Source organism: Carlito syrichta, unplaced genomic scaffold (genome assembly GCF_000164805.1).
Source record: "Carlito syrichta isolate Samal-C Ts95f unplaced genomic scaffold, Tarsius_syrichta-2.0.1 Scaffold315082, whole genome shotgun sequence".
In the NCBI taxonomy this organism is placed as follows: Eukaryota; Metazoa; Chordata; class Mammalia; order Primates; family Tarsiidae; genus Carlito; species Carlito syrichta.
Window position 1 is genome coordinate 177,258 of NW_007259178.1, and position 25,285 is coordinate 202,542.

A 25,285-nucleotide genomic window follows, 5' to 3' on the forward strand; every position below is an offset into this window, starting at 1 on the left:
GACCTAAGGTGAGAACAGTCAATCCATGGACTGGCCAGTGGCCTTGGGCTACAGTCAGCAACATGCCATGAGTTATACCAACCCAATTCTCACTTTTGGGATTTTTCTAAAAATTTGGTAAAATATATATATAATTTATGATTTTAACCATCTTTAGGTGTACAATTCAGTGGCATTAAAGACTTTCACATTGTTATAAAACCATCACCACCATCCATCTCCAGAATATTGCTATCTTTCCCAACTGAACGCCATATCCATTAAACAATAACCTCCCCATTCCCCTCTCCACCAGCCCTTGGCAACCAACGTTCTATTTCCTTTCCCTGTGAGTGTGACTGCTCTAGGTACTTCATATGCATGGAATCATACAGCATTTGTCCTTCTTTGTCTGGCTTATTTCACATAGCATAATGTCCCCAAGGTTCATCCACGCTGTGGCAAGAATTAAAATTTCATATTCCACTATATGAATATACCATATTTTGTTTATCCGTTTACTCATTGATGAACATTTACATTTTTACCTTTTGGGTATTATGAATCATGCTGCTATGAACATGGGTATCCAAATATCGAGTCTCTGCTTTAAGTTCTTTTGAGCGTACACCCCAAAGAGGAACTGCTGGTTCTTATAGGAATTCAAGGCTTAATTTTTTTTAAGGACCCACCCCACCGTTGCTCTTGGGATTTTTAGCAGGAAAACAGAAATAATCAGGCGGATGGCAGCAGGTGCTGATGCTGAAAATCTGTACTCTTAGAAGCAGGGAAGGAAGGTGCCAGGGCCAGGAGGAGCGCTGGCAAGATAAAGCGATGAAGAAGCAGAGAGTGTAAAGTGGCAGGAGCCAGGCATAGGGGAAAACTCTGTAGCGCCGGGGAAGTAAAATCTCTGGTGGAGCGAGAACAGTGACAGGCAAATGAGGAAAACAGCTGGGTCTCATGAATGGAACACTGGAGAAAAGATTCCCTCTCCCCTCTTCCTTCTGTGTACTTGAGCAAGGACACCTCTGCTTCCTCCAGCTCTCAAGTCAGTCAGCTTCTCCCAGGTGTCTATGAACACCTGTCTTTACCATAAAACCCCAACACTGTAAGATAGCCTGCATTAATCTTTGTTTCTTGCAAAACAAAAAACTTAACTGAATTAGCCAATGGCCAGTTAGGTAGCTTCCAAAGTCAGATAGCTTCTTTAAGTTTGCGTCTTTGGCTGGGCTCAGTGGCTCAGCCTGTATTCCCAGCACTTTGGGAGGCCGAGGGGAGAGAACTGTCTGAGCCCATGGGTTCGTAATGCGCCTGGGAAACTTGGCGAGACCTCGTCTCTACAATAAATCAAAAACTAGCCGGGCATGGTAGCGCGCGCCTGTAGTTCCAGCTACTTGGAAGGCTGAGGCGGAAGGATCGCCGGAGCCCAGCAGGTCAAGGCTGCGGTGGCCGGGAGCATGCCACTGCACTCCAGTTGGGCAACAGAGTAAGACTTCAACTCAAAAAAAAAAAGTTTGCTTCCTTACCTGCAGAATGGTAATAAAATGATTCCTGCCTTATCTCACAGGGTGGTTCGAGGTTTAACAAAGACCATGCTTGTTAACAATACCTTGAGCATTATAAAATGCCTTGCATGCTACTGATCATGACTTTTAGCCAGGAAATGGTGAGTCTGGGGCTTCGGTAAGCCTAAGCCATGTGTCTCCAAGTCTCCACTTACCTGATGTTGTTGTGATTGGCCTTAGGCAATTTTTCACAAGCATTCCACAGAGCCTGAAGTTTCTTATCTTGTTCCTGGATACTGGGAAATTGATAGGAAAAGTCATTGGTTGAGCATGAATCTATGAACTCTCACTGGCAGTCATATAAGCCAATCATAATATTTGACAATAAGGAGTTAACCATTGTAACTGACCATATCAGCAAGCAGTTATTAAAAAATTTGGTTATTATTATTTCCCCCTCTATGTTCTTCTGTCTTGTCCTATGCTATTTTAACAAAACTTCTGCACATATATTTCGCAAGTGGATATGTGACAAGGTAGCAGGTGAAGGCAGAGGTCAGAGACCTTCTCTGGTGTGGTGGGGTTATGGGGTTGTCAGGAGGACACAGGATGTATATCAGGAAACTTGGTCCTGCTTTCACATCATGGAAGCCTGCAGTCCAGTCCAATGGATTTTTTTTTACTGTACATTAAGTTCCTTCGCATCTAGCACATAACAGATACTCAGTAGATACTTTCTAAATAAGTAAATTATATCAACTCAATGTAGACATAAGGAAATCTGATCTTTCAAGATGTAACTCAGGGAATTATATCTGAATCCCACAACTAGTGATCTCTAGAACTCACTTCCTTTCAGGAGCACCTTGCAAAGGATTCACTCCAGTCCTGCTCTCCTAAAACATTTTCTTCCCTCCTTCACCTCTTCTGTCTGAGTTACCTCCATCCTCATCTCCATCACCCTCCCTATGGGGTCAATTCTCCCACCCTGGTGGTGCCTGATTCCTCACTAGACATTTTCATTAGTTCAGTAAAAAAGTATTCCTTCAAACGACAGCATTTACTTAAGTCAGCTCTAACCTACGGCCAAAGAGGAGATATAATACTATCCTCCCACATGCATAAACTGAGGAAAGAAGGCAGGAATCAAAGAGGAAAACGACACACAGAAGCCACAGTATGTGGCAGGGCTATGGCTTCCCCTGCTCTTAGCACCAGCTGCCTGTTCTGTATTCTCCTCCTTCCTGACACGCGGCTGGAGTCCTGGACCTTTCATCAGGCTGTGGCCTCTCCCTCAGGTTTATCTTCAGGATTAGGGACAGCACCTACTGTTCACATCTCATGCTTTTATGTTTGTTATTAATGAGCTGTTAAAATTTTTGTAGCTATTACAGATGAGGACCCACTCCCTTGTCCTACCTTTCTCCCCAGGAGGAATCACTGCCACCGACCTTTGTGAACCTTCTAGAACCTTCTTCTATGCATTTACATATAGAGGCATTCCTAAAATTCTATTCTTTTGGTTGTGTTGGGCGTTTATTTTCCTTTTTTTACAATACAATACCATAGGTATCCTTGTTAACTTGTTTTATTTCACTCAACAATAAATCTCTAAATCTTTTCATTTGGCATGAGTAGCTCTATTTTTTAATGGCTCCAGAGTATGCCAAGGTACAGAAACACCATCGTTTATTTAGCCACTACCCACCATCCTTCCCCAATGCACTTTATGTAATTTCTAGGCTTCTGCTATCCCAAATAATACTACCATCAACATCCTCATACATGCTTCCTTGAGCACACATACAAGCATTCCTTCAGGATAAATACCAAGAAATAAAGTTACTAAATCATAGGTTGCGTGCTTCATCATTTCAGATGAGACCAGGTGTGTTCAGGGTGATACGGCCGTAGGTATGCTTACATTATTTCGATATACACTTCCAAATAAATTCCAACCCACAAGATACTCCAAAATAAGGTGTACTCACTTGGAAGCCTGAATCCACTCGTCATAGAGTTCAAAGGTCATAAGAGGTTCCGGCAACTCTCGGAGGTAAGATTTCAAAGCTCCTGGGCATGAATACAATATTGGCCATGAGCCATTATAACATGACAGAGATAAGATCCACCCGCCAGCACTGCCCACATGAGTTCCATCTAGGATGGACCTCCCTGACCACCAGCCAAGAGCAAGTGGTGGTGTCCCATGAGAATGGGTATGAGGCTCTGATGGGGGACCCGGGGTAACAGCCACACTGGCCTTATTTCCCTCTATCACTTCACCTTCCCTTGGCATGCTGGGGAGGCCTTTCTTTAAGGGGCCATGGCAACCGGTCTCTGAGTGAACACAGTTGAAGGATGTCGGGTGTCCACTGGCTCAAGTGTCCCAGACATGCAACCACACAGTTTCCACACTCACCCCTTCCCTGTGAGCCTCTAAAGCACAGAGAAGTACTTTGCCAAGAGGCTCCGGGTGCCCACCTGCAATCGCATGGGGGTCTGCCGAGTATTCCTGCACATCTACCACGCAGCAGTCCAGGGCAGCTTTCAGCTTCTTCAGCTTGGAGGCAGAGGGAGCTACTCGGAAAAGTCCCTGCAGACAGGACAGAGGGTCAGTGGACAGCAACTCCAAGGCACGAGAGCAAAACAACAGACTGCAAGTCTACCCATTTCTTTTTTCCAAAATCTCTTGAATGCCTTTGCCCTATACTATTTCCCAATATTGTAGCTGCCTGTTCTTTAAATGTCTCCCCCACCAGACATGAACGACTTAAGAGCAAGAAGTAGACTCGATCCACTGTTGTGTCCCAGGGCCTAGTGCAGGGCTGGCATATCACACTGGTTCAGTAAGTACCTGCTGGATAAATGAACCTTGGGCATTCTTACTTCTTATTCTTGTATACTGAAGATAAATGTTGAAGAACTGACTGCTCAAACATTCAGGTCCAATAAGTTGAATGTGAAGTCTACAGGGTATGTGTCTCTGTGTGTATGTGTCTGCATGTGTGTATGTTGGGAGACACTGGGGCTATTCTTCTAGAATCAAATAAGGTCTATGTCCTCAGGGAAAGGGCAGACTGGGGAAGGCCGGTGAGAGAGCCTCCTTAGGCTCCTCCATCTTCCATTCTCAAGAGTTGCTTTCAAATCACTGCTGCCTCTACCAAGTAAGCTGCTGTACCTCATAGAACAAAAGTTAGCTATGAAGAGAAAGTGAAGAGAATAGGAGGGCTGTGTGGAAGAGATGACAGATGTTGGTCAGAGTTGGGAAGAAACTTCCAAGTTACAGATAAGTTAGACATGGGTTAAACATCTACCGGTTTCTGTTTCCCCTTCTCCTTGCATTCTGTGACACAACCCACAGGCTGAGAAATAAGCTGGCGGATATTTCTTACTCCTTTAATCTTTTATGGCTATTCAGACTTATAAGTTCCTTTGGAAGAAAATGTCCCTGGTCTGGAATACTGAGTTTACAACCTGCTAGGATCACTAACTCTCTTCACAATATAGGGCATGTTGGATAAACAGATGTGCCAAGTTCTTTGGCATATATGTGAGGAAACTACATAAACATGTACGGGTGAATGTTACCAATAAGGCTGCTGTGACAAAGACTGTAAGTTACAGAGCACATTAAACCAGCGGCTTAGATCTTCATAAGATCATGCCATTGCAATGCAAGAAGAATCAACAGGATGTGGTGATGGGCAATGCCAAAGAGAAGGAAATGGAATTGTCAAATATAAGCTTTTAGAGGTTTTATTGTGAAACTGAGAGAAGCATAAAAACCAGGATAAGGAAGGGACTGTTAAGATAGCTAGTGAGTCCAGTTTTAGGGACGTTGGAGGAAAGTTTGCGTGGAAATGTTGAAGAAAGGCAGCAAACACGGAGTGGAGCTCTTCCAGGGGAGGACTCCTCACAGAGGTTCAGGCACAGCTCTAGGAGGAGGACAGGGTGGGATGCTGGTGATGAACAGTGAACCCTGAAGCCCTGTGGTCAGAGGCAAGAGGGCACTGGGGGCAGAGGGAACCCTAGTTTCAAGGACAGTTGCATTAGTAACACCAGGTAGTGACATGGCCAAGGAGACTGGGATCAAATTCTCAGCTATGGCAATCAGGGGTCCCTGGGGATAACTGAGGGCAGTTTTAGCCCAGTGGCGGGATAGAAGCAATACCACAGGAAGAAGATGAGCGAATGGTGGTAAGGACACAGGAGCAGCAAATGTGGAAAGCTATTTAAGAAACTGGGTAGCATAAGAAGCACAACCAAAATGCTAGGGAAGGAATACGAGGTACAGCTGTAGGAGACACTGTTTTCTAGGCAAGGGGAAACATGAGCTTAGGTGTTATTAAAGGAAAAGAGCTGATACAGAGTAGGGAAAAATGCAAGTGAGAAAGTGAGGTCTGGCAGGAGGCAAAATGGTCCAGGGAAGGCAGAGACAGGAGAGTGAAGAGACACGATGGGAGGCGTCAGAGAGGCTGTTCTCCAAGAACCAGTGTATGCTGATTCGACATCTGATGACACTAAAAAACTGTTGTTACTCTTTGGACATGATGATGCGATTATAGTTATATTTTAAAATGTTCCTTCTCTTTTAGAGATACATAAAATGTTATAAATGATTGGGATCTGCTTTGAAATATTCAAGGCAGGGATTAAAGAGCAGGAAATGGAGGTAGAAATAAAAGAAGATTGACCAGAAACAGAGTGATGAGGCTCATTATCTTGTCTTTATATGGTTTTGGTTTTCCATAATTAAAAAAAAATTAATGAAGAAAGAAAAGGCCTAGTTCACCTCCTTCCATGAAACTATCTCTCAGGGATGGTAGAGATCTTCTCATTTTGAAATTGATGATAAACATGAAAATGCCTGGTATATAAAATTTGGTCCAAAAAAAAAAAATTTATTTCCTCTCCTTTTCATATATCCAGCATCTAAAACAGGTTTTGGCTTATGGGAAGTCTCTAACACACACCTGCATGTTCGCTGGCTTCTTTCTGTCCCCCAGTCCTTAGTTTGCTCACTTAAAGACTTACAGCCTGTTTTGGATGAATCAGGCTTATGTGAGAGATGCTAGACTCAGCTCCCCCGTAAGTTTAAAAGTCACCTATTGCACTCTTTTACACTTTCCTCAGTTGAAATACATAGCATGCCCTAAATAAATATTGACTGGCTGATCAGATCTAAGGAATATGGAAAAAAAGATGTTAGCCTATGGAAAAAAACAAGGATGAGATCTATTTCCCAGGAAATGATTTACACAGCAATAAAACAACAGTTGCCACCAATTTCTTGTAGAACTTTGTTACAGGCGGCTTTTAAAAAGTACTTGCTAGCCGGGCTCGGTGGCTCAGCCTGTAATCCCGCGCCTTTGGGAGGCTGAGGTGAGTGGATTGCCTGAGCCCGCGGGTTCGAGACCCGCCTGGGCAACGAGACCTCATCTGTATAATAAATCAAAAAATCAGCCGGGCGTGGTAGCGCGTGCCTGTAATTCGGCTACTCTGAAGGCTGAGGCGGAAGGATCGCTGGAGCCCAGCAGGCGAGGCTGCGGTGGCTGGGAGCAGCCACTGCACTCCAGTCTGGGCGACCGAGTGAGACTCCAACTCAAAAAAAAAAAAAAAAAAAAAGTTTAAAAAGTACTTGCTAATGTGTCTATCAATCATATTTTCAGGATCTTTTTAAAAGAGCTGTGATCCAGAAGGTTAAGAGTTCAATTCTAAAAAGCAAGTAACTTATTTAGCAAAAGAAGGTGGAGGAGGACAAGGAAGATGAAGAAAAAAGGAAGAGGAAGAGGAGAAGGAAGTAGAAGACATCTGACACACTGTGGAGAAAGCTGAAAAAAAAAATATGGAAGTAAAAGTAGTAGTAGCAGCAGGAACAGAATGCCTAAATCATCAAATCATATTAAATATGAGGACAGAATGGCTAGAATGTGGCCATTCATTTTTCATAGCCAGACACTATCAGTCTCTCACAATCCTCCACTCGCCTTGAAAAGCGAAGACTCGTGGGAAAAGGCAGCGCCAATCTGTGTTCCACAGGAGAAGGAGCTCTACCACTATCTTAAAAGATTTAGATTTGTGGGGGCTAGAGTGGGGATGACACAGGAGAGATGATCCTGTAGGCTCCGTGTCGTGGGAGAGGAGGCTCAGGCTGGGTGTGGCCTGCTCAGTCCTACCTCCTCTTGCATCCCACATTCAAGCAGCATAGTCACACACGCCTCGATGGGGAAGGCAATTTCCCGGCCGCTGATGGTGAGATGCTCCTCTAGGGGCTTCCCGAAGGAAGGCTTCTCCACCCAAGCCTCTGAGGAAGAGAAGCAAAAAGGGTAGGTCAGTAGCTCAGGAAGGTTACTCAAGCAGGAATCTTCCTTTCCTCTTGTCATCTAGATTCTCCTAAGATTACCAAAGAGATGAAGGTTCGATTGCACCTCCATTCTGTGACTTTTTGGGAATGACAGGAATGACAGGAGAGGGTGGACGGTCAGTCAGCTGCATCCAGTGCTGCAGGGTTAATGTTACACAGTCACCTCCACACACCTGACTCAACCCTGTGGACAGGGAAGTGTGTGTGAGTGTGTTTTATGTTATTGTAGCTGAATCAAGGCATCAAGTTTGGAAAATCCAGATGGCTCATCTAAAAGATGACCCTATTGGGCAAAGCATAAAGCTGAACAACACACAGAAAGCTGGTCTCACTTGAGAAGGCATGTAGGCTCCCCAGTCCTTCCCTCTCTAAGGAAGGTCTGCACTTACCCTGTTGTGCTTTGATCTGAGGCAACACAGCTTGCAATAGGGTCAGGGACTTCCTGTGGTATTCAGCTTGCACTTCTATTAGCTGAGAAAACACAAGAGCAAGCATTACCCTTTGTTAAAGAGTGGGGAACACAAGCTATCATGGTAAGCAGAGCATTCTACAGGAAGGTGCCTACACACAGGGGAAGGAGGTGGGGTCCCCAATCCCTCCTCCAAAGTATCTAAAACGATGGGCATGCTTCATCTTTAGCCTCTGTAAAAAAAGAAGTCACCACAAGTGGACATTTGAGAGACAGGAATACCATGAAGGAACAGGGGGACCTACCTAAAGCCAAAACTGGGCCTAAAGAGTTGACTTCATCCCCTGCCTTACCTGGCACCCCATCCTTAATGCAAACGGCAACACATAGAGGTGCAGTCATAGGAGAATATAAATAGAAAACACATTTAGAAATTCATTTGCTCATGCCTATAATCCCAGCTACTAGGGAGGCTGAGGCAGGAGAATCACTTGAGCCCAGGAGTTCAGGACCAGCCTGGGCAACATAACAGGACCTAATCTCTTTAAATAAGAAAAACAAACAAACAAGCAAACAACTTTTTAAAGAAATTCATTTGTCCCTGGAGTATATACAGGTTAAATGTCATTAACCTGTATACATCTTGGTTTTAGTTTAGCATGTAACTGATCAGAGAACTTGACTTGTGGCTTGATCCACAATCCTCATCAAGTACCTTGGGAGGTGAAATTGCTTTGGCCATAGTGAAGCAACTCAAAACACTAATTCATCAAAGTGTGTACTTTGACCATCTCATTAATTAAAAACAGTCAAAATGTTGGTAAGAACAGATAAAAACCCATGAACAACAGTTACTTCATTTATTTTCTGAATCCTCTTCTCTCCTCTCCCAGATTGGGTATGTATAAGGGGAGGTGACACTGAATGCTTGCTGTAGAAAGTAGACACTGTTGTCCCCAAGTAAAACTAATATGGTATTTTTAAAAATCAAAATATTAAAATAAATGGTACACAAATGACAATTAGGCTGCCTGATAATGCTTGTAATGTCAATGAATTCATTAGCTTTACAAATTCTAAAACTAAATATTATCTTCATAAATAAAATCAGTGAAATACACTTGAAAAAAATACGAAAACTTTAAATTTTCCAAGTTGGAAGTAATGTGTGCCAGCTCCTTTTAAGGTAGAATGGACTCCTCCACACTGCTGAACCCTAATGAAAATGCTGGAAAACTTCTGTTAGCTGTTCCATCATACTTGTCAAAGCATTTAAAACTTTTCAGGATTTCTCCCTTGTTTTTCCTCTCTCTACCCACCTTCTTTATCATTCCTTTCTTTCCCTGATCACAAATGAAGAGTTTTTAGGTTTTAGAGACTTACTGCCAATTTTAAAAGCCTGTGAGTGTAACTATTTTTCAAATTTGTATCTCAAAGTTTTTTGGCTAGCCTTGCATTTACCCTGGTAAACAGCCAGGGTCCTTATTATCTACACCTGTTTATTCAAGTTTAGGTGACTCAGCTCCTGTTTCTTATTCTCTAAATCTGCTTTGACTGATGAGAGGCAGGTAAACAGGCTATGCCAATCAATAGTTAGCTACTTGTTATTGTCTTTGATAAAAATCTAGATTTAAAATATGTGCAGGGAGAAGATTTATCTTCCTATTTTTCTCAAGACCCTTGTTATCATCATAGACTGCGGTTTCTCAATGTCAGTCCTAATGACGTTTTGGCCTGAATGATTCACTGTTGTGGGAGTTGTCCTGGGCATCATTGGATATTTAGAAGCATCTCTGGTCTCTACCCTTTAAATGCCAGTAGCACCTCCCTCCCCAATTGTGACAATAAAAACAGCCTCCAGATATTGTCAGATGTCATCTAGGGGGATCAAAATCACTCCTGGTTGAGAACCATCAGGCTGAGTTGCAATAATCCTCAGGGACAGGGTTGGACTTTATTCCAAGGTTTTTGAAGAAATCCATAAAATGAGTAATAAAAGGCAAAATTTAGTCATAGATAAAAGGTCAAAGCCCCACCCTTTTCTGTGATGTGCTCAACCAAGGGCCCTCAGTTCCATGTCCACATTCCTTTCCTGCTCACACCATGACTCTCTCAAACAGGCTCTAAGCAGTCTCACCTTTCTGAAAACTTACCGTTTGAAAGTAGTTTGCATAGTCAATTTCTTTGGCCACAAAACTGTACATGTCAGCTGAGAGCTGGTCCTGTCCAAGGTAAAATATACAGCCAAGGTGAAACAAAAGCCAATGGAGAGTGGCTAAAGCATAAGTCTAGACATCACAGGAGAAAGAGCCTTGAATCTCATTCTTAATAATACCTGATATATTACTAACTTTTCCCACGGGTATTTCCATATTTCCCAGCCACAGCTCTGGAGACTGTGTAAGTTTGAAGAGAACACCTATGTCAGTCATTTCCCCAATGATTTTAACACATTGGCCATGACTAGGGTTAAAGTCAAAGCTGTTGTACAAATTTCTTCCATACATCTCCACAGCTTGTGCCCTTGTTCAGAAACAAGCTCCAAGCACACACTGGTGCTGTTGCTCTTTTATTCTGCTATTTCTTCTCTTCTTCATTCTCAATACTGATTGGTTGATCACAAGCATATGGGAAAGAGATGGAAATGCACCAGTTTAGAGGAAGCTTGGATAAGACAGGTGCACAGAAAGAGGACTGCTGACTCAAAACTCGGCAAAGTCTGGACTCATCCAACACAGCACACAAATCTAATACTGTTAACAATTCTTCACCATTCAGCTCTCCATGGTATTGAATGACCTAATGCTGCATTGGAATCTGGAATGTTTTGCCCTTCAAGGAGAACAGTTGCAGTTCCACAGAAACTCATGCCATGGAATAATTAAAATTCATTTTGAACAGAATGTAGACTCTGTCATTAACTGTATTTTTGAGTATGTCACTTCCCTGATCTTCCTTGCACAAGTCATATGCTCTCTAAGGCTCTTCCCTGTTCAACAGCTCTAGGCTGGAGATTCTTAAAGAGATGTTGAGTTGAGAAGGGAAGAGCCTATATGTTCAGGTTGAAGTAAACATGAAAACAGCACAGGAAAGTTGACCTGGATGCTAAATACATGAAAGTAGGCAAGTACATGCTTCAGGAATAGCCTGCTTCATGAAACCTTGAGCAATCTGCACCAACCCCATAACCCTCAGTCTCTCCAACTACCAATTAAGCCTATTCTCAGTAAGAACACTGGGATGTGCAGGAGCAATCTGTTTCCTTTTCAGTATCCATGACAGGCAAGCAATTGCTGGAAACATCATTCAAGAGTTCTTGTACATAAGGCAACAGAACTAAGTCAGAGTTAAAAGAGAAAATCTGTTCTCTAGAGAGCTCTAAACACAGATTAGACAATGCTATGCTAGAATAGTCTAGGTGTCAGGCACAATGTTTCATGGAATTCTCCTTTGCCTTTCTTAGGTAAGTAGTGAATTCCCAATTTTAGATCAGTAGATAAGAAGAGGTCAAGGATCTTACCTGTCTGTCAAACACTGTCTCAAAGTGCTTAGCACAGTAGGGGCTTGATCACTATTTGCTGAATGAACAAATGAGGAAACTGGGGCTAAGTGATAATTTTCCCAAAGCATTAAAAAATGGGCTCAAAGACCATCTTGGCTTGGTTTCACCAGAGGATCCCTTGAATGAATGCCTTTGTAGGCTGCCAAGTCTATCAAAGGTTCAAGAGAAAGCACTTTGGTGGGAATCAGCTCATCTGCCATCTCTACAGCAGCTGTGTTCAGAGCACATCCATCACCAGCCTGGCAGCTGGAAGGAGATATTTCAAGTAAGAGAAAGACAAAGATTTGAGTGATACAAATGGCTTGGTAGAGGAAATAAAGCGAGCCCTGAAGGACTGCTGCATCAGATACACCTTCACCATCTCAGCATCTGAGCTTCTCCAAGAGAAGTTCCTACCAAAGTCTGTATGTCCTCTCAGGAAGAAGAAATGATTTTTAAAGGTGTGGTTGAATTACTTTGCTACTAACTAACAACATGGATTCCAAAGAAACCATACTATAAGGAAGAAATAAAAGTGGAAACTAAAAACCAAATTTCCATTTATCTAAATTATTAGCATATTGTCTTTATAAAGAGAAAAAACCTTTCATTGATAATCACCAGAGTTTAATGTATTTTGAAAAATCATATTTTCTGATTTTGCAATGCATCCATACTCAGAAAAATAGAAAATAAATAATCAAATCCACCTGTAATTCTACTAGGTAGCTTCCCCCCTCCCCCCAAAGAGTTAACCAAATGTCCCTAAACAGAGCAGACTGTCCATGTGGATTGGAAATGTCATATTTACCAGATGAAACTTCTCATGTATTTGGATTTTATTCAGGATAGAATGTCTTTCTTTTTTCTTGATCAATGTATTTTTTTAATAGTACTTAGTTTTAATTATGTGTCTCGATATTTTAAAAGATAGCAATTCAAAGCTCCAAAAATTCTTCCACATTAACTTCAGAAGCCTTTTATCACTCATTGAAATTTTTATTATAATTATATGTATGTACTACAATATTAATCAAATTAATTCTGAGAAATGCAAATGTTTATAATATTAGCTCTTCCCATCTAGAAACATCTCCCAATTTTACATCGATTCCTTTAGCAACTTATAATTATGCTATATTTTATAATTTTATGGTAAAAATGTAAATATTCTATTGTTTAAAAATCTCCAAGATATTTATAAATACTCACCTCGTAAACATTAACTTGGTAAAAAGCAAAACCTGAATTTTTATTGACTTCCAATGTCTAGTCCAGCATGTCAGGAGCTTAGAAGTCTGTCCTACCCAGGCTCGGTGGCTCAGCCTGTAATCCCACGCCTTTGGAAGGCTGAGGTGAGTGGATTGCCTGAGACCACGGGTTCGAGACCTGCCTGGGCGAGACCTCATCTCTACAATAAATCAAAAAGTTAGCCGGGCGTGGTAGCGCACACCTGTAGTTCCAGCTACTTGGAAGGCTGAGGCGGAAGGATCGCCGGAGCCCAGCAGGTCAAGGCTGCGGTGGCCAGGAGCGGCCACTGCACTCCAGTCCGGGCCACAGTGAGACTCCAACTCAAAAAAAAAAAAGTCTGTCCTAATAACAAGTAAAAAAAAAGCTGAACAAACTGAAAAATAAACAACTCTTCTCAGATCTGCCAGAGAAGTGAGGTCACAGAGCAAATTGCTGCCCCCGAAAGTAGAGAGACAGGCAGGCAAATTAAAAAAAGAAATCACAACACCCTGGAGCAGAAACCCACAAGCAGACATCTCTTGGAAACCAGTACTGGGGTGGGAAACCTAAACTGTAAGTAGTGAGTTTCTGGAGACTCAGCATAGGTAAGTCTAAAAGTTAAAGACTGAAGGTGTACCCAGTCACGGGGGGAGGGGATCATTTTTACCTCCAGGAGCTCTTGAGTTTTCCACAGGGAATTTCAGAGAAAAATTCTTTCCTGCTTTGGGGTGGTGGTGGTGGTGGTGGTGGGGACAGTAACTAACCATTTTGAAATATACTAGAACACTCTTTTCTTAACAAAATCTGTCATCAGGAGAAATTATCTTACCAAAGTCTAAACTATCGGGCTTTTTCATTGCCTAGCCAACCTGGGAGAAGGGAGATACCCAACTCCAGCCCCCTCTAGCTATTCTGTCCAACCTAAAAGAATAAAAATAATAATAATTTTTTTAAAAATGAGGCACTGGTAAATATTCACAGCCCAGGGACACAAGCTTACCAAAAGAAAGAGAGCTAATAATAGGACTACAGAATACTTCCTTCTCCCATACCTTACCACTACATCACTAAAGACCTATTTACTGCTGTTCCTGTTGCTTAGCACATCATGTCAGCCACCTTTCAACAAAAAAATTCAAAACACATTAAAAGGTAAAAAACAAAACAAAACAAAAAAACCACCACAGATTAAAGAGACTGAGGAAGCATCAGAAATTTAATTGGAATGGCCAAAATCCAAAACAGTGACAGTAGCAAACACTGACACAGATGTGGAGCAACAGGAACTCTCATTCATTACTGGCAAAAAGTATGGAAGTTTCTTACAAACTAAATATACTCTAACCATCTGATCCAGCAATTATACTCCTCGTTATTCGTTCAAATGAACGGAAAACATGTCTACACAAAAGCTTGCACAGGGATGTTTATAGCATCTTTGTTCGTAATTGCCAAAACTTGACAACAACAAAGATGTCCTTGAGGAGGTGAATGGATAAACAATGGTATATTCAGACAATAAACTATTACTCAGTGCTAAAAAGAAATGAGTCTTTAAAGCCATGAAAAGACCTGAAGGAAACTTGTATGCACATTGCTAAGTGAAAGAAACCAGTGTGAAAAGGTTAAATAGTATATGATTCCAACTATGATTTTCTGGAAAAGGTAAAACCATAGAGACAGTAGAAATATCACTGGTTGCCAGGACAGAGGGGAAGGAGGAATAATACATACGCACAGCACAGAGAGGACTTACAAGGGGCAATGAAATTATTCTCTATAATACTATAATGGGGGATATGTTAGTACATATTTGTCAAAACCCCCAGAATGTACAGCAAGATTGAACGCTAATGTAAACAGTGAACTTGGGTAAGTAGGTTCAACTGTAACAAACTCCATAACCCTGTGCTGTGGGATGCTGAGAGTGGAGGAGGTTGTGAATATTTGTGGGGATAGGGGTATATGGGAACTCTCCTTGCATGCCACTCAACTTTGCTGTGAAATTAAAAGTGCTTTAAAAAACAAAGTTTATTAAGTTCAGAAAGTTTGTTTAAAAAAAAAAACTACACACATCCTCCTGTATATCTTAAAAAAAAAGAATTTCAAAAGTTAAAAAAAAAGCATAAACCTATTTTTCAGAATCAAAGATTTGAGACAGAGATCTTTGATGCAGTCCAATTTTATCTATGTTCTTCTGATTGCTTGTTTTCAGAATCTCCTGTTATGTGTACACTGGCTTTCCATCATCTGTTTCCATCACCTGCCATCTTAACTTCCATTCTTTGTGGCTCTTACCTTGACATTTCAGAAGTTCTCAAGTTTTTCTCTACATTATTGGCCCAGCTTTCTGCAGTGTCGATTCTGTTCTTTACTAACAGCAATCCCATACCTGCATTATGTTTTTATTAAAAAAATACATTTCCTAATCTCATTCAGTTCCCAACTTACTTAGCAATTTTATCTCACCTTTATCTATTGGGGCCCAAAGTTCATATTCCCTTGAATTTTATTTGAGATACCAAAATAAATTATCTGTTACCATCAGTAAATCTTTTTTTTAAAGTGTTCTAATTCTTGGACGCTTTATCATTGTTTTCTAACATAGAAAAATAATCTATTCAGGATTACTTTTTTAACCTTAAAATGGTGAGCATCTCTTTCTTGTCCCGTATTACCCACTTGGATAGAATCTTCTCAGAACCTAAGTTCTGTCTGATTTAAATTTAGTAATTCAGAAGGCTGTGGGGCTGTTGCCATAGAGGATGCCTCATGTTGACTTCAGAAATCATAATAAGATTATTATTATTATTTCTCTGAGTTGGTGACATTGTCAAGCCAGGCAGCATCTTTGTTTACAATGTGCTCTGTCTTCTGTTTTAGGTAAATGATCTAGCTGTGTCCAGCCTCCTAAGTGGTGCCACTGACTGACAAGTCAGGGAAGGTTCAGCATGTGGGTGAAGTAGGGATAAGAATTTACATGACAGAATATGGGGAGATGAAAGCTGGAAAGATGAAGATAGAAAGTATCACCTTCCAGTGAAAGTCTCAAGATTGCAGCCAGTCTCCTGTACGAAACAAAACTAATACTGCCATCATCAAGTGGACTAAGTTTCTAATCATTGTCTTCCCTATTGTTACTTCATTGCTCACAGATCCTTCTTCACTTTCTCTCTTCTTACTGAAAAATTACGAACTACTTACACCTCCTTGGGTATACTGATTCAGGGGTCTTTTATAGAGTCTCAGGAAAAAAAAAAGAAAGCAGGTACCAACTGTAAAGAGTGCAGCTTGTCTCTTTTAAAAATTTTTATTTTTTTCTTTTAAAAATATATTTAGGGGGTACAAGTTTTCTTATATGCATATATTGTGTACTGGTGAAGTCTGAGCTTTTAGTGCATCCATTGCCCAAACACTGAACACTGTACCCAATAGGCATGCTTTCAACCTTCTCTCCCTCTCCACCCTTCTACCTTTTGTAGTCTCCAATGCCCATTATTTTACTCTGTATGTCCACGTGTATTCATTTTTTAGCCTCCAATTACAAGTGAGAACATGCAGTATTGACTTTCTGAATTATTTTACTAGGATAAAGGCCCCCACTTCCATCCATGTTGCTGCAAAGGTCATGATTTCAGTCCTTTTTTATGGCTGAGTAATATTCTGTTCTCTCTCTCTCTATATATATATATATATATATATATTTTTTTTTTTTCTTTTTCCTTAATCCAATCCTCCACTGATGGATGCTTAGGCTGATTCCATAGTTTTGCTATTATGAACAACAGAGCTGCGATAAACATATAAATGCAGGTATCTTTTATATATACCAATTTATTTTCTATGGGTGGATACCCAGAAGCCCAGCTGCTGGATCAAATGATAGTTCTATTTTTAGTCCTTTGATGGCTTGTCTCTTTGACAAGCAGGAAGGGAATAGGAGAATATGGTTGTCTTTCTTGATATATTTTGTATATTTTAACTGATTATGATGGACAGCTACTACTTTTGCAAACTTTGAAGAGGAATTGAATATATTTTTGGCACAATAGCAAATGTAAAAGGCTACATAAGAATATATAAAGCTATTAAAATTTTATTCTGATGTATTTGGACATTCACATTTGGCATCCCTTCTTAACACCACCCTCTTTTGCCTATTTGAAAAGAAATTTTTAAAAAAAGATTCTTAACTGAAGAACATAGATCCATGGTAGATGGTTAAAGAATACACTGTAAAAGTGAAATCAGCAGGAGAGAAGAATTATGCTTCAGAAATGGCATGCCAGCTAGATATCTGCCATTTATGCATGAGTTCAAAGTACAAATCAGCTTTACTCACAATGAATCTTGGATCTGAAATACTGGTCTTACTCTGTTTAGTTCCACAGTACTTCAGCCTAGGAGATGATAAATTCTTTAAAAGTCTCTCCATATTTCTAATTCCAGGGAGAAACTCTACCTGATTCTGAATGTTACCTGATCGCAAGGTCAAAGCCACTTGCACAGAGCAGTTGTAAAAGAACCAAACCAGTGGATAAGCTAACAAGACTAGACAGAGCCACAAAGAATAGAGATGTTCATAGGCAAAGTGGTTACTCTCCTTTAAAACTGTATGTGCTTAAGACAAGAGGCTCCCAGAATATTTATAGAAATGTGATATTTTTGTTCCTTGGGTCTACATACGGTTTTAGTTTCCTGGGAAACCCAAACTGACATATATGCATATAAACAGATGTACATATACACAGAGTATCATGAATGGTGTATTGCTAATTAAGCCCTGTAAAATGTTTGTGGGGACAGGAGATGGGAAACATTTGAATGAGTATAATAAAGGACATCATTCTGCGAGTACAGAGTCACAGTTTTTAGAATGATAGTCTCTTAACAATTGGGAAGTTTTCTTTCCTGTGACTGTTTCCATGTCCAGAATTTCCCACTTCATAGATAAGAATCTCCCAGGAGGCATAAGATTCATAAACCTCAGGAAACATCAAAAAGGAAACAATTTACTATCAACAGTGAGTCAAGGCTCATCACGGTCAAATTCTGAACTGTCCTGTGTGGCCTATAACTTGTTCTTTGGGGACTCAGATGGCTTACTTCACACAGAAACAAAGGTCATTTCCTCTTTGCCTACCATGCAGGAACGCCAATGAATCCAATGCTGCCTCCCTGTCTAGGTCACCATCAAAGCCCCAACTCTTTGAATGCATCCTGGTCTCTTTGGAGATGCTAGGCGGCAAGCTTGAGGTCATTTAGATCAACTAGATCTCCAACTAGAGACTCACTGGTAAAGTTTTAAGAGAACTCCAGTGAACAAAAAGGAAATTCCTGAGGGCTCCCCAGTCTGTCCCAGTAGAGAGGAGCAAAGAGGGCAAGTACCCTGCAAATCTCCACTCTGTTGGCAGCCTCCTCCATTTCTTCCCTGAGGGCATCAGCTTTGGCACCCGCAGGCTGTAAGCTGCTGGACAAACCTGAAGACTTGGAAGTCTGCTGCCACCTGATGGAAAATAGGAGAAAAAGAGGAGAGATGTGAGACAGGTAGAGCCCTGGAGCTACCGTGGGACTGCTGAGAAAATACCTGGTTACAAATATTACACAGGGAACTACACACCCTCACTTCAAAGGAAAGGTAATGAAAAGATACCAAGTACTAGACTATGAGATGGGGGCTTGACTGAAGATGAGGTCAGGTTGCCCCTTCAGATTGGACAAGTATCCCCCAATTTGCCATCATTTTTTCTAGTCTCTACTGAACACTAAAGCCAAATGACAATCACTATTGTTGTCTTCAGAAAAAAATTATTTCTATTTTTAATTGACAAATTATAACTATACGAGGAGACAAATTATAACTATACCCCTGAAACCATTAATTATTCATTAAAACGTGTATTTATTCTTATATGTTTAAACTTTAGTCACCTTCAGAGTATTCTCCTTTTGCTGCAATACACCTATGGAGACTCATTTTCTATTACTCAAAACAGTTTTTGATCTCGTCAATTTTGATGCCTTTTAGTGCTTCTGCCATTTTTTGTTTCACCTCTTCCACCTGACAGAACATTTCCCTATGAGGTCTTTTTCACCCGGGGAAACAAAAAAAGTTACTCAGGGTGAGATCAGGTGAGTAAGGAGGGTGGGACACAGGGGTCATGCTATTTTTAGTCAAAAACTGCTGAACTCAGCAAGGTATGGGCAGGTGTATGGTCATGGCAGAAGAACCTGTTTGCCACAACTCAGGATACTACTTCTGCAAATCATCTAGAGGAGTAAATTCCAAGTATACTACAAGAAGAGGTCTGACTCCAAAAAATAATTCTGTTTTTGGGTCCCCACTCATAAACATATATGGGTACAATGTAATATTTCAATATATATATGCAATGTGGAATAATTAAGTCAAGATAATTAATATATCAATTGCCTTACTCATTTTTTGAGGTGAAATATTTGGAATTTAATCATGGTGACAATAGTAATGTACAGTAATTTTAATTGTTCAAGGGAGGACCCCAAAAAACCTGAATTTTTTGGAAGGTGAGCCTCTTGTAGTACAGGCTTCCCCTGCTAGATAAGAGTTCTAGGAACCCATCAGCACCAGTGTAACAACTAGTGTTTTTGTAAGAGGCTGTTTGTCTACCATGAATTTTTTTTTTGAGATTCCTTCAATGCATTTGCCCACTTTATGATGAGTGATTTATGAGCGCACCTACCCAAACCACAATGAATGTTCAGCAGTTTTTGACCAAAAACAACATGATCCTTGTGTCCCATCCTCTCTATTCACCCAATCTCACCCTAAGCGACTTTTTTTATTGTTTCCCTGGATGAAAAAAGTCCTCAAAGAGAAATGTTTTGTCGATGTGGAAGTGGTAAAACAAAAAACGGTAGAAGCATTAAAAGGCATCAAAATTGATGAGTTCAAAAACTGTTTTGAGCAGTGGAAAAAAGCATCTTGATTGATAGGTGTATTGCATCAAACAGAGAGTACTTTGTGAAAGGACAGACCGAGAGTGGGAAGCTATTTTTTATCTTGTTCCTAAACCCTAACACAATGATGAGAAAGTAGACTATGTCCTGGAAAAATGCATACTCTAGGTAAAGATTAACTTTGCCAACTTTGTTTTTTCAGAAACACAGACACCTTAAGTATGACCGTTATCGGTCTATTGTCATTTGTCTTTTTAGAAATTCAAATTTCTCAAGTATGACCAGTATCAACCCATTGCATACTCGGTGCATGGTGACCAGGACACCTCTCAGGGTCTCCAAGACATCTGCAAGTGGTCAAGAAGAAACTCATGGCAGTCACATCTACCTGATTGCAACATCTCCAGGGGAAAGGATTTAAGCTGGGGCTTGGGGGGCCACATTGCCACACTCTTCGAGAGTGTAGGCCTGCTTTCTGTTTGGGGGAAGTGAAGCTTTCTTAAATAAATCTTTTCTTCTTTCACTTCTTTGTGTGTTGCAAATCTTTGCATTACACGGATCTCTGGTTGCCAGCGTGCACCTCTGGCATGCCAGCTCCGGCGGTGCTGCGTCCCTCTGCATCCATCCATCTACCCTCACCCTCCATATCCCAATGTTTTCAAGGTGACTGAAGTTTAAACATGTAAGAATACACAATTTTTTATAAATAAATTCCAGTTGGGTGGGGTCACCCCTCGTACGTTATTATAAAATAATGTGCTGTGTATTTCAAAATAACTATTGCTGCCTTTTAAGAACAGACATCGTCACTCATTTAGGTTCCCTGCCTACCTATGGGCATTTGAGTTTGGAAGCATTTACCCACTTGGCTGAAGCTGATAACATTGGCTAAGTGAGAAGTTATGCCAATAGGATTTCAAACAAATCTGAAAACAAAAATTGCCACTGGTAACCACAAACAACTTCATATCAAAATTTAGATACCTCATTTAGATTTTTTTTAAAAAGTTATCTTTGTAGGGAGAAAGTCACTCAGAAATTTCTTTTTTTATTTTTTTCAGGGAAGTACGGATATTTCCAGTTGCTGTGTCATCATCAGGGAATTACCAAAAGCAGGCCCTGAAAGAAGGTTCCAATTACACTAGATAGTTGAAGCTGAATTAGGGCTCAGCAGGGGGTTCCTCTTCCATTGAGTCTGTGAACTCAATGGGTTAGAGAGGCCAGCAAAAGAAAAATAAGTCAAATGAGCCATTATCTTAAGAATGAGTCCATTCGATCCCTCATTTCCTACTTGTAATAGAGACATGAGATATAAAACTATTTTTCAGTTCTAAGAAAAACAATTGTGTTATCAAGATGACAGAGAGCAGCCAAGCCTGGCTTCAGTCTTGGGAAGTCAGGAGCGGAGGAACAAGCTAGGGAATAAGATGGGAGTGTCGCCTTGTCTAAGAGAGGCAGCTGCTCTTGAGCTTGGGCTGATGGGGCCAAAGTAAGCAGGAGGATGGACCATGGATTGCCAGATGTTTCAACTGACAAAAGAAGCTGGAAATGGCCATGTGAATTCTCCTAATCAAAAGTGACACATTATATCATTTCTTTTGAACACTGCACAGGCCAATCGTGTACAGACCAAACAAGATAGCCCTGAGGGCTCTCTATCTGGCTCTCAGACCATCAGGCTGCAGTACCCAACACAGCAGCAGAAAGTGGAACATCACCCTCATCTTAAGAGTCAAGAATCTAATCACTCAGTATTTTCTCTACTCGAGTTTTCTTTTCTCTTTTGTTAGTTGCAGGGGAAAAAAAAGTGCAAGTCTCTAGAATATAAGAAAGGAAAATGAAAGTCTCTTTACTACTATCAAAAAGAAGCAAAACAAGAATCCTCTGTCACTTAAAGAATGCAATCACAGAGAAATTACTTTAAAAAGATTTTGGGACATCAAGCTGGTTTGAAGCTTCAGAGATGAACACATGTCCTAGGAAAGATTCCTGTTTCCAAGATAGGAATTCAGGGCAAGCCAGACAGGAAATATTTTACTGAAAGATGTTTCAAAAATCTAAGTTGAAATAAATTAACAGATAAAAATTAGTAAAAAAACAAAACAAAACAAACAAAAAAAACCCCTGGGCAATCTTTTCTTATAAAGGTCTATCCTAAATAAATGATATATTTGATTAATACTTCCCTAGTTAACTATTTTTAAAAAGTATTAAACTGTTGTAGGGGTTTTTGGCAAGTAATCTATGAGATGTCAAGGCTGTTTTTGTATCTCAGATGATAAATATACCTTCATGGTAAATTATGAAATCATTGCAATCACTGTCTGACTGATAGTACCCAAAGAAAAAAACAACTAACCAGTAAGTATTAAAAAAAAATACATATATACACATAAAGTACTACATATGTATATGGCTTAGTGTAACAGATCAAATTTTTTTTAAAAAATCAGAATACTTAATATATTTATATTAAAATGAAGACATTTCCCCAAATTATTTCATTCTTTTCTTTTTATTGGCCTGTTTATTTATTGATTTATTTTTTCCCCATTTTGTCCCTTGGACCTTTTCTCTCTCTACAGGAAACTGCATTTGCAATATATAACTAATCTATTTTGATATTATAAACCAGTGATAAGATGCCCCAAAAATGTTCCCTTTGTAGAACTCAAATAAGGAAATATCAAAGGAAATTTGAAAAAATTTGTACAAGTAGTAAATAATCTGTTGGGAAAAGTGACATCAATCACGCATGTCAAGGTATGGGGGTCTTCTCAAGCATCTATTCTACAAGTAAACTTGAGTTGAACTGCTCTGTCCGAGGAGAAACAAGGATACTGGACATCAACCCAGAAAAGTTTGAGCTTTGAAAGGAAAAGAGCGGAAAAATAATTTCCTGACCTATGGGAGATCAAGGCAAGGCACAAACCAGAGAGAAATGAGGAAGAAAAGTGAGGAATAGGGTTTAGAATTTCAGGTACCAGGAAATAGGTAAAGAAGACAAACACAAAGATGGTTAAGGACAATAAGTTCAGAAGAATAATTCTGGAAAGCAACAAGGAAGTTTCTTTAGTGGGACATTCACTGTTCCATCTGTCTAGTCGTCTTTTCTTTCCTCCAGCATCAGCAACCTCCACTTTTCCAGTCCCTGTTCCCACTCTTGCACCAGTGTGTGGTTCATGGGAGCTTCCAGTTTCCACATACCCTGGCAGTGAGTAGCCCAGAAAAGGGGCCCTGATACAAGCCAACCCTGTGCCCATCTTTCATCACTTTGACCAACTGATAGAACATGGAAGTGGGCACATGAGCAGAGTCTAGATAAATGGATCCCCTCTTCGGCACATTTAGCATTGAAACAAAAGAAACAGGGTTCATGGTGGGGAGGGGACATGATCCCAAGAGACATTCAGTGACCATGAAGAAAACAGATCTAAGAAAAAGACACTTACTTGTATGTTGTGTGAAGCAGTTGTTGAGAGATGAGAAATAACTCCTGAAAGCCATCAAGACTGCTGCAAGGCCCAGAGGGACTCAACAGTTCCCAGGTTCCAGAATTCTGCTTCTAATTATCCACTTCTTAATTGTATAAACTATCCAGTTTCCTTTCCCAAACTCCTGTCTTATACTAGTTTACTTGCTTCCACAAAATGTAGGTGTATTTGTTAGTCAGCTTAGGCTTCATAACAAAGTACCACAGGCTGGGTGACTTAAATGACAGAAGCTTGTTTTCTCACATTCTGAAGGCTGAATGTCCAAGATCAAGGTGCCAGCAGGGCTCACGTTTTAGTGAGACTTCTCTTCCTGGCTTGCAAATGGCTGCTGCCTCCTCACACAGTTTTCCTCTGAGTGTGCAGAGAGAGAGAGAGAGAGATTGCTCTCTCTTCCTACAAGGCCACCAATCCTACTGAAATGGGGTCTACCCTTATGACCTAAAGATCTTTAGTTGCCTCCTAAAGACCCTGTCTCCAAATACTGTCAAACTGGAGGTTAGGGCTTCAACATATGAATTTGGGGAGGATATAATTTAGTCCATAGGATCCAGAGGCAACCAGTTTAGCAGAAATGAAATGTGTCTTGGACTCAGAAGGGTTAACCTTGAGATACGTGCCCAGAAAGAAGTGAGGCTTACTTAAGGAATGGGGTTCCTTCTTTACCCACTTCCAAACCAGACCTATAGCAGAAAAGATGCTTGTGTATCATTCTCTGTCAATTCATTTCACAATCTTTAATTCAACATAAAGCTTCCTTGAGCTTACCTCCTCCATTCTTTGATCCTATAATCTTTCATTCATCTTCTAAGCATCAGTTTTCTCTGAGGACATTGAGGTTTATATCACTGGCTTTTAAAGCAGATAAGTCAAATTACTTGAATTTCATTGACAAATGTACACATTTAATTGAGACCTAATTAAACAGTGGATAAATTAGTTGGATTTGATGGTATGTTATCCACCAACTAGATATTAGAGTTATGGCAGAATTCAAAGATTCAGTTATGGAACAACTGTTCAAGATTTGCTGATAATACATTAAAAAATCCTGCCTGTCTTGAAAGGCAGCATATCTCCATATGGAAAGCATTGTTTTAGTTCTGCAGAGTGTACTTCATGAAGGACAGAATAGGACTAAAGAAAGCTTTGGTAATCAGAAATAGAATGTGGCAAGGGAGAGACCCTAACATGTGCAACTGGGTTAACAGCCTGTGGTGGGGATGGGGAACACTGAGAATCCAACTGTACCAGGAGAGTAGCAGGTGATCCTAGCTATTCAACAGCAGAGCATTTGGTCTTACTCGTACTGCTAAATTTTGGGATATAATCCTTGTGTTGATTAAGAAGGAAAATGGCAGGAAATTGTGGTGGGCTGGCTTCTTCTTGTGGCTATCAGCAAGTCCAACAAGACAGAGAAACTCAGGCTAGAAATGGCCAGTCTAAAAGCAAAGTAGAAAGAAAGCATACAGCTTGGCTAAGAATATTGCTTTCATCCTATAGTCCATGATCTAAATTGATGGATAATCTATAACTTGAGGCCTTGAGTTAGATCTTCCATCATTTTTACTAAAGCAGAGACCTGAAGGGAAGTCAACTGAGTTTTTGAGAGGATTGTACTGCCAATAATCTCTGCAAAGCAATCCCTTACTCCCAAACTCACAACTATACAAAGTAGGCTATGAACAACCATTGATGTGATAAAGGAAATGAACCAGGTTTATATGAGGATAATCTAAAAAGGACTTTTTCAGTCTAAAACAACAAAGGTCATAGAGAGTCTAGGTTGAAGTTTACAAACACAGAAATTTGGTAATCATCTCT

At 40.4% G+C, this 25,285-nt stretch overlaps 1 protein-coding gene across 4 annotated transcripts in view; it reads right to left on the reverse strand.

Moving 5' to 3' along the window:
* ARHGAP44 (Rho GTPase activating protein 44) overlaps positions 1–25,285 on the reverse strand; it is a 168,820-nt gene that overhangs the window by 31,627 nt on the left and 111,908 nt on the right. For all 4 annotated transcript variants that reach the window (XM_021706042.1, XM_008072286.2, XM_008072284.2 and 1 more), the window contains exons 7-13: positions 18,420–18,537; positions 10,414–10,482; positions 8,241–8,322; positions 7,664–7,791; positions 3,969–4,080; positions 3,476–3,557; positions 1,700–1,780 (exon numbers count right to left, since the gene is read on the reverse strand). In XM_021706042.1, coding sequence (XP_021561717.1) covers positions 1,700–1,780; positions 3,476–3,557; positions 3,969–4,080; positions 7,664–7,791; positions 8,241–8,322; positions 10,414–10,482; positions 18,420–18,537 — 672 coding nt within the window. The remainder of the gene's footprint in view (positions 1–1,699; positions 1,781–3,475; positions 3,558–3,968; positions 4,081–7,663; positions 7,792–8,240; positions 8,323–10,413; positions 10,483–18,419; positions 18,538–25,285) is intronic.